The sequence below is a fragment of the Lagenorhynchus albirostris genome, chromosome 3 (genome assembly GCF_949774975.1).
Source record: "Lagenorhynchus albirostris chromosome 3, mLagAlb1.1, whole genome shotgun sequence".
In the NCBI taxonomy this organism is placed as follows: domain Eukaryota; kingdom Metazoa; phylum Chordata; class Mammalia; order Artiodactyla; family Delphinidae; genus Lagenorhynchus; species Lagenorhynchus albirostris.
The window spans coordinates 108,628,945-108,642,360 of record NC_083097.1 but is presented as its reverse complement, the minus strand read 5'-3'; the positions used below and the strand labels follow the sequence as shown (position 1 = coordinate 108,642,360).

At 36.5% G+C, this 13,416-nt stretch overlaps 1 protein-coding gene across 3 annotated transcripts in view; it reads left to right on the top strand.

Moving 5' to 3' along the window:
- Positions 1 to 13,416, top strand: part of RAPGEF6 (Rap guanine nucleotide exchange factor 6) — a 219,340-nt gene that overhangs the window by 146,456 nt on the left and 59,468 nt on the right. For all 3 annotated transcript variants that reach the window (XM_060143537.1, XM_060143536.1, XM_060143538.1), the window contains exons 12-15: positions 3,312 to 3,476; positions 6,393 to 6,500; positions 8,148 to 8,351; positions 11,301 to 11,409. In XM_060143537.1, the coding sequence (XP_059999520.1) occupies positions 3,312 to 3,476; positions 6,393 to 6,500; positions 8,148 to 8,351; positions 11,301 to 11,409 (586 nt within the window). The remainder of the gene's footprint in view (positions 1 to 3,311; positions 3,477 to 6,392; positions 6,501 to 8,147; positions 8,352 to 11,300; positions 11,410 to 13,416) is intronic.

Below are 13,416 nucleotides of genomic sequence, written 5' to 3'. Positions count from 1 at the left end.
GATTCTTAACCACTGCGCCACCAGGGAAGCCCTGTAATTTCAAACTTACAGAAGAGTTGCAAGAACAGTACAGAGAACACCCTGACTCAGATTCCCCAAATGTTAACATTTCACTGCATTTTCTCCATTATCATCAGTCTTTTTCAACCGTTTGAGAGCAGTCTGCAAATGTGATGCCTCCTCACTCCTAAATGTTTCATTGTGTATATCCTAAAAGCAAGAACAGTCTCCTATATAAACACCATAGAAACCTTCAAGTTAGGAAATGTACATTGATAAAGTAAAACCATTCAGTCCACAGATGCTATTTAGATTTTCACCAACTATCCCAACAATGGCTCTTTTTTCCTTTTTGGTTCAGTATCTCATCCAGGCACACAGTTGCATTTAGTTATCATGTCACTTAAGTCTACGCCAGGAACAGTCTTTCCCTATTCACGTTCTCAGCAGTTTTAAAGAATACAGCCCTTACAGTCTATACTATGACCCTCAGACAAGATCTATCCTGTGTTGCCTCATGCCCAGACTACAGTCATGCTTTCCAGGCAGGAATTCCACAGAAATAATGTTGTGCTTTTCTCAGTGCATCATTTCAGGGAGCATACAATGTCAACCTATCTCACCACCAGTGAAGTTAACCTTAATCACCTGGTCCTCTTGGTGTCTGTCAAGTTTCTTCACTTAAAGCCACCATTTTACCCTTTGTAATTGATGAGCATTTGGAGCATTGATGTTCTGGGATAGTGTCAGTATGTCTTACAAACCTCTATCCACCAGTCTTTACTTCGATTGACTACTCCTGCCTGTAATGGTGATTTTCTATTTCCATTATTTCTTCTACATTTATTGTCATTCTACTGTAAGAATGAGCATTCTCCCCTCTTTAATTATATTGTTATGGTCTCATGTATTGTATTCCCTTACCATCAGTGTTGTTCTGATCATCAGATTGTCCCAGATTTGGCCAGTGGGACTCTCTTAAGGCTGATTCCTGTATCCTTTTGACATGTCCCCATCATTTTTTGAGAGCTTCATTATTATCTGGCAAAACGAGATGTTCCAGGCTCATCTTTCACTGCCCCTGCTTTGGAATCAGACATTTCTCCAGAGAGCCCTGGATCCTTCTAGTAGAGAACAGCATTAAAAAACCAAGATCTGGGCACTCTGTTCACTGCTACTGTGGTGTCATTGCTTCTAGAACTTTTCATCAGACAGAGGTAGGAAATATATGTATTTATTTACTATAAATTCATACACACCTATATCTTCTTATATGTATCTATTGATAACAGTCAAGAGTTCATACCAGTACTCCCAGTTCCAGTACTATACCACAAAGTTTTTGGTAGCCTTTTCCTTCCCCTACTTGTAAATACTTTATCCAACAGTGGCTCTTGTTATGCTCTGTATATTTACTTATTTGTTCATCATAACCAACCTCTACCATGCCAGCCATCTCCTTCACCTGCCCACTCTGCGTACCCTGTCACCCAGCATCCACCTTATTAGATGCTAGTGAGCAATTTGGTAACATGCCTCTGCATGACAATGGGACTTGTCTTTTTTAAAAAAAAAAAAAAGATTGATTTATTATTTATTTATTTTATTTATTTTTGGCTGTGTTGGGTCTTAATTGCAGCACGTGGTATCTTCTTGTGGTGCATGGACCTCTCTCTAGTTGTGGCGTGTGGGTTTTCTCTTCTCTAGTTGTGGCGCACAAGCTCCAGCGCACATGGGCTCTGTAGTTTGTGGCACGTGGGCTTGCTAGCTGAGGTGTGCAAGCTTAGTAGTTGTGGTGCATGGGCTTAGTTGCCCCGTGGCATGTGGGGTCTTAATTCTCTAACCAGGAATCAAACTCGAGTCCCCTGCATTGTAAGGTGGATTCTTTGCTACTGAACCACCAGGGAAGTCCCAGGGACTTGTCTTTAAATACAGTTTTGAGGGCTTCCCTGGTGGCGCAGTGGTTGAGAGTCTGCCTGCCGATGTAGGGGACGCGGTTCGTGCCCCGGTCTGGGAAGATCCCACGTGCCGCGGAGCAGCTGGGCCCGTGAGCCATAGCCGCTGAGCCTGCATGTCTGGACCGCAACGGGAGAGGCCACAACAGTGAGAGGCCCGCGTACCGAAAAAAAAAAAAAAAATACGGTTTTGAATATATGGCCTAGTCTCCACAGAGATCCTGCCTCAGTGATTTAGCTAATCAGAATAATGGCCTTTCTTTAACATGTTGATCATTTCCACCCCTGACTTAGCTATATATGATCTAAGAACCGCATTTTAAGTGAACTCAGATTGTGATTTGCCTTAATGATAGACCCAATTTGGTGTTCTTGGGGTATTTTGGAGGGTGGGAGAAGAATAGGAATGACCTGTGGTTGTCTTGTCCCTTAAATAGGTAATTCAAAGAGCCTTTCCTCTGACTTCCTTCTAGAGAAATGATTTACATACCTTATTAGCAGTGGGGTACCCTTTTTTATTTTTTAATGAATTCTTAAATAAGAACACTGTTAGTATTAATCTATGTTTGCCATGCAATAATTCTGGCCAGTGAAATTCTTTGGATGAATGCAACAAATTGAAATTTGAGGTTATGGGCAACAGTTGGTTTTTATATTTGGCTTAACATCTGGTTAATTTCTGTATTTGTTTTGTGTACCCATTTTTGAAAATGCTGCTAAGGTAATAAAGTTTAACATTGATTCAGAAGCTCAAGAAGGAGCAGTAGATAAATGTTGTTTGCATTCCTTTTTATAAATTGGGAAACAGGCAAGGAGTTAAACTCTGAGTTAATGTAAAAACTATCTATAGAACTTCTGGTTCCTCTGGTGAACTAGAATGAAGAAACCATAGAAGAGGAAACCTCTATTCCCGGAAGTAACAACAATAAAACAAGCTATCTTGAGCTGCTATGTTGTTCCTATAGCCTGGGACAGAAGAGAATTTAAGGATGATTAAATTTGGAAGAAAACTTTATTTACTTCTTTAATTTAACTCTTACCTCTTCCTTTTCTTTACTCGCAACAGTCATTACATTATCCCCCCATTCCTATGATGAAATGCCAATTAAAAACAACTACGGCCGAGTAAATGCTGTTGTGCATGTTTATTCCTCTGCCTTTTCTCTCTCTAAACCTCTGGGTGATGGTGGACTACAACCTAGAGAGACTACCTACTCCCAGTGCTGAGGGTTTTAAAGGTGAAACTTTACTTCAAGGACTTTGTAATAGAGTGGCTACAAAAGGAAGTAATCAATAGGAGTTCTTTGGTTCCTGAGCTACTTATTTTCTAATTCTTCCTATATTTTTCTTTTTTAGGCAACACCTGAGCGTCTCATCATGCATTTAATAGAAGAGCATTCCATTGTGGACCCAACTTATATAGAAGATTTCCTATTAACTTATAGAACATTTCTTGAAAGTCCTTTGGATGTTGGGACCAAACTATTGGAATGGTTTAAAATTGACAGCTTAAGGGATAAGGTTGGTTTTATAATTATAAAAGGCATGAAAGTGATTTTAAATTTTATTCCCCCAAAACCTTTTGCAACTGACAAATTAAATGTTTATTTTGATAAAATTCAGTTCGCCTAAAAAGTTAGTGAATCAGTATAGACATATCTCTGCTTGGTTACTTTTATGACAGAATAAAATGTTAAAAGTGGATATTTTGCCTTTTAAAAGGCAAAAACTGAAAGCAGGCTGTGGTGTAGCTGTAAATTCAGAAGGTGGATGATAATATTTTTATACTTTATCAAAATACTTGGTGGTTACTGAGGGGATCAATAAAACATTTAAAAGTCATTTAATAGTTTAGAAAGAATATCCACCAAGTAAATTTTTTTAAGAGGGCTTAGAAACAATCTAAATAGAATTAGAAATACATTGATTTTTGAGTTAAAGACTTTATAATCATTTTAAAACAGTTTATCTTTTTGACCTTAATTTATCACTGCTGTAACTTATTTTAATCTAGCTTTGAGTTTTTTTTTTTTTGCATTAAACATTGTTTGCTGTTATAAATAGATTATCTTACCTTATTTTATGGGGTGTTTGTACTTCCCATGGAAAGAATAGTGATACTGGTACATTACTACCAGTAAACTACCTCAGTAACAGGTAGGAAGTTAGTCATTTTAAGAAAAATAAAAGTAGGGCCATAGTAATTAATAATTGCCTGGTGTATCTTTCTGAGTTATACTTTAAGGGAAATAAGTTAGATATAGTTGGACTGTGGAATTCTATCGTCTAGGAAACTCAGGTGTCCAAAACTACAGGCTTGCCTTCCCCCTGATTTTGAAATTATATATAGTTACTTACGTCGCTGAGGAAATAAAGGCATGCTAGAGAATGAACAAACATATGATTTAGGGACAACTTAAATATTCATGTGTAAAAGAATGAAGTTTGACCTTTATACCGTATTCAGCATTAACTCAAAATGGATCAGAAACGTAATATTAGAGCTAAAACTATAATACTCTTCAAAGAAAAGAAGGGGTGAAAAAAAATCATGACCTTGGATTAGGCAATGGTTTCTTAGGTATGATACCCAAAGCTCAACCTTGAACAATGGAAAAAATAGATATATTGAACTTCATCAAAATTAAAACCTTTTCTACATTAAAGGTACTATCAGGAAAAACAGGACAACACATGGAATAGGAGAATATATTTGCAAATCATATGTCTGATAAGGGTCTAGTATCCAGAATGTATAAAGAACTCTTACAACTCAACACCAAAAAGACAATACAATTTAAAATGGACAAAGGACTTGAATAGACATTTCTCCCAAGAAGATATGTAAATGGCCAGCAATCACATGAAAAAGATGTTCAATGTCATTAGTCAGGGAAATTGCAAATCATAACCACAGTGATGGTTTTGTTCACTTCACACCCACTAAGATGACTTAAAAAAAGGAAAGGAAATAACAAGCATTTTAAGGGTGTTGATGTGGAGAAAATGGAATTCCCATACTTGCTTATAGTAATGTAAAATGGTGTAGCTGCTGTGGAAAACAGCTTAGCGGTTCTTCAAAAAGTTAAACATAGAATTACCGTATAACCCAGTAGTTCTACTCCTGAAGCATATATCCAAAAGAGCTAATAGGTGTGCAAACAAAAGTTTGTAAGCAATGTTCATAGCAGCACTATTGATGATGGCCAAAATGTGGAAACAACCCAAATGTCCATCAACTGATGAATGGATAAACAAAATATGGTATACCATATAATGAAATATTATTCAGCCATTAAAAAAATGAAATACTGATACATGCTGCAACATGCATAAACCTTGAAAATATTATGGTAAGACAAAGAAGCCAGTCATAAAAGATCACATATTATATGAGATATCCAGGTAGACAAATCACAGAGACAGAAAAGCAAGTAAGTAGTGGTTGTTAGGGGCTGGAAGAAGGGTAGAATGGGAGGTGACTGCTTATTGGGAATGGAGTTTTCTTTTGGGGTGATGAAAATGTTCTAGAACTAGTAGTGGGGACGGTTGTACACAATTGTGAATGTGCTAAATGCCACTGAATTGTACACTTTAAAGTGGTTAAAATGGTGGATTTTATGTGTATTTTACCACAATTTTAAAAGTATATGACTTAAATTACTTATATTATTAGGCACTTTTTTTTCCTTTTTTTTTTTTTTTTTAGATTTTGGAAAATTCTCTGGCTTATTTCTTTTGATCTTATTTTGGCTCCTCTGTCTTTTCTTAATATTCAGAAGCTTTTTATTATTATTAATATTTATTGGAGTGTAGTTGCTTTACAGTGTTGTATTTCTGCTGTACAGCAAAGTGAATCAGGTATACGTATACATATATCCCCTCTTTTTTGGATTTCCTTTGCATTTAGGTCACCACAAAGCACTGAGTAGAGTTCCCTGTAGACACATTATTTAATTCAACCTCCATTTGTTTTTAACTTTTCTGTTAATCTGTGGTACAAAGTAATAAATCAGTTCACAACTTTGAAAATACACAGTATTTACGAAGGAAGTTTCAGATTTTTATTGCAATTTTGGTGAAACATATTCTCAGCTAAAGAAACACTTTTGACATTTGTCTGCTCTTGGCGGCTTGCGTTTTAAGATACTGTCCAAAATATATATCCCATGTACTTCTTACATGTTAGTATACAGGCTTGTTTTTTCAGTGAAGGCGGTCTTGGCTTTCTCTGTTACTTGTGTACGTAAGGAAGCAAAAGCTCAAACTAAAACATGCCTCTCTGTTAGAATGAGCCTTTTGTGTGTGAGCAGGTGGGCAAAGGGATTAGCCATAAAGCTCAATTTCCCCTCGGTTTAAGACATGCTTTTGGAACCTACTTTTGCAGAAAGAATGCCTCTCGTATAATCGTATGCTGCCTCTTCCATGTTTCCGCAGGTAACACGGATTGTATTATTATGGGTAAATAATCATTTTAATGATTTTGAAGGTGATCCTGCTATGACTCGATTTCTGGAGGAATTTGAAAAAAATCTGGAAGATACAGTAAGGCTCAGAAGAATTTTATCTTCTTCAGAGTTTAGGGATTCCTACTAACCTCCCACCCCACCCCCGAAGAATGGCAACTCAGAACAGCTTTCATCTTCTCCTGTGTCTTGATTGCCTGTTCTGAGAACTTCTAAATCTGTATTCTAGACTTCTGTTCATCCTCTGCTACTTCAGCCCAAACAAAAATCATGCTTCTTCCACAGTCTTCACTGATTTAGGCATACAAATACACATACTTTATCAGATCTACTTTAGACTTTCTAAGTCTCCCTTCTGCATGTGATTTCACTTGTTCTTAATATACAACACCTACGATTAATACCCTCAAGGTCTTCTTAACTTTCATGGTAGCTATTTATAAATCCATTTTATTCTCCCTATTAGATATAAAACTTTGAACTGCAACTGGGTTATCTGCTCCAAGAAACTTGAAATTTTAGGAAGTAAATAATAATGCAGCTCAGGGGTCAGATTGCCTGAATTAACATTCAGACTTCACCACTTGGTGCATATGTGAACTTGGACAAGTTGTCCAACCTTATATGCCTCAGTTGTCTTATTTTATAGACAGTAGCCTCTAGATTGTTGAGATTGTTGTGATGATTTTAGTGAGTTAATAAACATAAGAATCTGCCAGCAAAACCTGGCACATAGCACATTTTCAAGAACCATTGTTATTACTCATATAGTACAAGTGGGTTAAGTTGAATAAAGAGGGGGAAATTGGCAGATTATTTTGTCCCTTTCCTTACCTCTTCGTTCCTGTAGCCTTTTCAGCAGCACATCTGCTCTATGTGAAATGGGGGGGATGAACAGGGAACTTGATTAAGAGGTCCATAGAGGCTCTTCCAGTGCTGGCTATGTAAATATTCAAGGGGCTTATGGAAAATAGAAACTGCCTTACAATCATGGGATTTTTTCCCCCAGTAATCGAGTCAGTCATCAAGTATTTATTGAATTCTACTTTATACTCCAAGCTGTTATGTAGGATCACAACAGGTGTAAGACTTGGTTCCTACCCTGAAAAAAATTTAGCTTCTTGTTATAGACATGAAATTTACTTAGTACACTATTCGAGAATAGTTAAATATTAAACTGATATTAGAACCTGAAAGTTAGAATATTACTAAGTTTAAGGAAGATCTAAAATAATATAGGAAGATCTAAAATAATATAAGAATAATATTTCTAAAAGAGATGGAGACTTGAATGTGTCTTTGAATGTTAGACAATGTTGGGAAGGTGGTGCAAGTCCTTTAAGGTTTTAAATAAAGGTTTAAAAAGATTCTGGTTTTATGTAACAGCCAGGAGATAAGCAAGATGGTAATAACATTATGTATTAGTAAGGTTCAGAAAATGAAGAAATTTTTTTTGTCATCCCTCTCTAAATGAGACATCACTTTGAAATCTTTTCTAACCTTTTCTAGAAACTTAAAAAAAAATCATATTAAGAGATCTTATTCTTGAGAGTGCTCTAGGGTGGAATGTTTCCCTCCTTCAGTTTTATTTACCCCTATTTATATGTTCTTTATTTCCTCTATATTTTAAATATAGCTCTAATTCTAATAATTTTAGGTGATTTATAAAAGCCTATAGGAATAAATATATACATTTATATATACCTTACCCATTTCTACTTTCTAGAAAATGAATGGTCATCTCCGGTTATTGAATATTGCCTGTGCTGCAAAGGCTAAGTGGAGACAGGTTGTGCTGCAAAAGGCTTCCCGGGAGTCCCCTCTGCATTTCAGCCTAAATGGAGGAAGTGAGAAGGCATTTGGTATTTTTGTTGAAGGTGTAGAACCTGGTAGCAAAGCTGCTGATGCAGGACTGAAACGTGGTGATCAGGTAAGTAAATAACAACCACTTAAAGCCTTTTTATAAGTAATAGGTGTGCTACTTTTTTCCTCATCTGATATTTCTTCAAGTAAGCATGGTAAATTTTAGGAAGTATTTTTTAAGCTTCTTTTTAGAGGTAGTATTTTTTAAATCGTTTATTTTAAAAATGTCTTTGTCATATATCCATTACTTTTAATGGTAAATTTGATATAGTACATCCAGAAACAGCATGGTAGTCTGGCCACTATCAACCTGAATGGTCCTGCATATCCTCCAAGGATTAGGACCTCTATCAGTTGGCAACTTCACAGTATTCCAGAAAGATCCATATGAGAATTAGCACCCTACCCTTGCATGCTGTAAAGGAGTAAGCACTTCTATCTTTACTCTAAGTGGCCTAAGATTACCATAAATGATGGTTTTGGTTTAAGTAATGTTCATATGGTAACAGAACTACATCCATAAGCAGAGTGAGCTGGCTGAGGGACTAGGAAAAGGAAGGAGACACTGGGAGTAAGTTGATAGGAATTTATTCTCTCCGTGTAGGCATTAGTTAACTATAGAACAATATATTTCAAAAATGAGATTACAGACAGCCTTTTTACTAAAAAATACAATTCCTAGACCCACCTCAGTCTTAGTAATCATATTAATCACATTCTACAGAGATGAAGACTGGAAATCTGTATTTTGAACAAAGCTCTCTAGATAATTCTCCTGTACACCAAAGAGTCTAGATAATTCTCATGTACACCAAAGAGTGGTTTCTCATCTAGCTGAATCACTTGGGAAGCTGAATTTGTTCCACTTAAAAATTTTGGTTTGTTCACACGTTCATGTGGAATGTGACTTTATTTTACTTTTAACCAAACTATACTGTCATTTTTTTAAATTAAGAGGGCATTCACAGGGACTTCCCTGGTGGTTCAGTGGGTAAGAGTCCATGCTTCCACTGCAGCGGGCACAGTTTCAATCCCTAGTCAAGGAACTAAGATCCCGCATGCCACGAGGCCAAAAAAAAGAGGGCATTCACATTATGAAAAGGTCTATACTTCAGGACAGTGGCTCTCAACCAGCAGTAATTTTGTCACCCAGGAGACATTTGGTGATGTCTGGAGTTATTTTTGATTGTCATGACTTGGGAATTAATACTGGCATCTAGTGGATAGAGGCCAGGGATACTGCTAAAGAGCCTACAACACCCCGTGACAAAGCAGCCACCACAACAGAGTTATCCAGACCAAATATTAATAGTGCAAGGGGTTAAGAAACTCACACATAATAAGTAAAATGTATATCGTAATAAAATATTTTAAAATTTAGAAAATGATGTAATTTTAGAAAAGAAACTCTGATATAATGTTTTAATGATTCCCTTCTTCCCATAAGGGAGTTTTATAGAATAGAGATTTCTGGACCTTACTCGGACTACTCATTAAGAATATCTAGTAGCAAGGAACCTGGAGTCATTATATTTATTGTTCTAGTATTTTTTGGTAAACATATTTAAGAATCTCGTTCTTCACAGGAAGAAAAAAAAAAGAAAAATCCAGTGGTTTCATTCCTGACAGAGGAGAGAAATTTATCATGTTTTTACTTCTTCCCTCAGTCCTCCCAAGTATGGTTGAAATTATCTGAGATTTTAGATCTAGATTATAAGTCATTTTTTAACATTATGGATGTTCTCTTTTAAGAGTACTTTGACATTTGCATTAAGTTTCATAAGCTTATTATTAACAGTCATTTAGATATTTGCACCTGCCATACTGATTTCATCGATCACCTCCACTTCATCTACGCCCATATGTCCCCATTATTTTATCTCACGATTGTCTTCTAATACTTCTAGTACCTTTTCTAGTACTTTTTTCAAAAAGGGTAAATGAGTACTGTAACTTTGTGTCCTTACATGTCTTGATGATACTTTTTTGTTCAGTTTTTTATCACAGTCATTCTTCCCTCAGAACATTAAAGTCACAGAAAAGTATCACATCACTTAGTGTGGCTCAAAAGAAGTCCAAACCATCCTTTATTTTTCTTTTCCAGGTACCTCTGGTTCTTCTCCTCCCCACTGCCACCACCACCACCAACCCCCACAGTGATCCTTATAGAGTCTTTGTTCTAAGTCTTCGGAATTCAGAATTTTCATGGGATCTTTTTTTTTTTTTAAATCTATTTATTTATTTTCCTGGTACTAGATGATCCATTTCAGTATGTAGACTGAAGACTTTTTTGAACTCTGGGGATTTTACTTCTGTGACTTTTTTTTTTCTTTTTCTTTTCCTAATATTTTGTTTCTCACTCTTTTTTATCCTTTTGAAATCTTTGTGTCAATCCTTGAGATCTGTCCTCTGTGCTGCCTTTTTTTTCTCACTGTGTTTATCTCTTTATCCTTCTTCCTCGGAATTAGTACTTTTTGAATAAGCTTCCTGATGATTCTGAGGTGCAGCCAAGTTTGTGAAGCCCTGATGTGAGTGATCAGCAGTGTCAAATGGAGCAAGACTTGTGCTTGTTGCTTTTTTTTTTTTTTTTTTTTTTTTTTTGCGGTACGCGGGCCTCTCACTGTTGTGGCCTCTCCCGTTGCGGAGCACAGGCTTCAGACGCGCAGGCTCAGCGGCCACGGCTCACAGACCCAGCCACTCTGCGGCATGTGGGATCTTCCCGGACCGGGGCACGAACCAGTGTCCCCTGCATCGGCAGGGGGACTCTCAACCACTGCGCCACCAGGGAAGCCCAGGAGTGAACTTTAAAAAAAAAGTTTATAATAGAGATTTAGGAAAATACCACAATACAGAGAAAAAAAGTTAGGTAGTAATTCCACTACTCACAGAGTTAACCATTGTTCACACACAGGTGCATTTTATTTAAGTTTTATTTTTTCACCATTAAACTTAAGATTGCAGAAATAACTAATACTGTTTTTGTCTTAATTTGTATTTTTCAAACACTTTTCTCAAGATAATGGAAGTAAATGGACAAAACTTTGAGAATATAACGTTTGTGAAGGCCCTTGAAATTTTGAGGAATAATACTCATCTTGCGCTTACTGTAAAGACCAACATTTTTGGTGAGTTTTGTTGTCAAAAACTATCTGAGCCCTTTTGTTTGGTGATACAAAAGAAAAGAATCACTACAGTGAAAGGGAGGATAGTAAAAATACTTAAAAAATGTTTCTATCTAAGCTTTTTGAACATTTTTAGGATCTTTAGTGCTGAGATATAGTATTCTGTATTCTAGAATTTTTATTTGTATTTATTTTGAAATCTTAGTTTTAAAATAGGTGTACAACTACATTTAGTCATTTATGAAATGTCTGCTGAGTGTCTATTATGTACCGTACTTTGCCTGGAGATACTGAATGAAACTTAGATTGATCTGAATGAAACTGAGAAGTCATAGTAGGCTTTTTTTCTCCCTGCTAATGTGCAAATGTCTACTTCTAATGTTTTAGCTAGCTTTCTGAAATAATAATATGAATGCCAGATTAGCTGTTTCATGGAAATAAATTGAGTAAAACATTGAATTAATCAGTGAATTGCCAATTTTTAATAACAGTATACCTTTCTTTGTAAAAATATTGATTACTGTTCCTGTAGTATGTTTTAATCATGTTACTATTTGAATGAAGCAAGGACTAAGCTTGTACTTTTAACTTAATCTACTATTTGGGTTTTTTTTTTTTTCAACTTTTGGAAGACTGTGACTTAGTTTGATTAGATTTCATAGGATTTTCTCTGAAATTCTGAGAAGGGCAACAGTAAAAAAAAAAAAGTGTAGCAATTAAAAACTATCAAAGAAAATTTAAGAGTCCTTATAAAGTAGGAAGGAAAAAAATTCTCTACATCATTTAGGTTGAAATTTGAGGAATAAGAGTTGAATTTTAAAACTGTGCCTATGGAAAAGGACGTGTGTGTGTGTGTTTTCCCCCCACTTTGACTCCTCCTTATCCTGCACTTAGTCATAATGAAAAATGAAACATTTGGTTTTTCACTCTTTTCACTTGAGTCCCTTTCACTGAATTACATCATGCTAAATCTGGCATATAACAGTCTATTGGCAATTTCCAAATATTATATAAGTTTAGCATAGAATAAGTAAGCCTTAACAGTTTTCAGATTTCCTAGACTTTGGACTAGTATCTAGAAATATCGACTTTTGGGTTAAAATAAAAGGATTCTGATTTTGAAAAATATGAAAGCAGAGGTTGCTCTGACACTTAAAACATATTGTTTAGTCTCTCTATTCAGTTTCTCCAGCTCTGTTTCATAGGGTTCTTTTTTTTATTATTATTTTTTGGCTGTTTTGGATCTTCATTGCTGTGCATGGGATTTCTCTGGTTCCAGCGAGCAGGGGCTACTCTTCATTGCGGTGCGCAGGCTTCTCATTGCAGTGGCTTCTCTTGTTGTGAAACACAGGCTCTAGGTGCGCAGGCTTCAGTAGTTGTGGCTCACGGGCTCAGTAATTGTGGCACACGGGCTTCGTTGCTCTGTGGCATGTGTGATCTTCCCGAACCAGGGCTCGAACCCATGTCCCCTGCATTGGCAGGTGGATTCTTTACCAGTGTGCCACCAGAGAAGTAGCATCAGTACCTTTAAATTTTTTTGTTCCTGGCACATAATAATTACTAACTAGTATCAAATGTGGTTGTGTATAAAAACATAGAGGTAGTATAATGTAGTGGTTAACAACATGGACCCTGGGAGACAAAATTGATCTGAAGGCTGCAAGAGGAAGAGAAACCACAACCTCCAAACTCTTTGGATGGTGAGAAGCAATTGCCCAACAGAACCCTAGATTGGATGTTGCAGAGTGTGGGAGTTACGTGGTGCTACAGAAGGGGGCCCGTACCCTCAAGACCTCCTTTCTTGCCTCAGCCAGAGTGTAATCAGCCAACATTCTCCCCATGCGAAAAACACCAAAGAGTATCTCATAGAAATATTAGTAGAAAATTTGTTGAAATGGAGCATTTTAGTCTGGATGTGGTGCCTGGAATAAAGTTCCAGTAACTCTGGCATTATCATGAAGCAAAGTTGAGCGATTAGGTCATCCTGCATGGAATTCACAGTCAGAACAC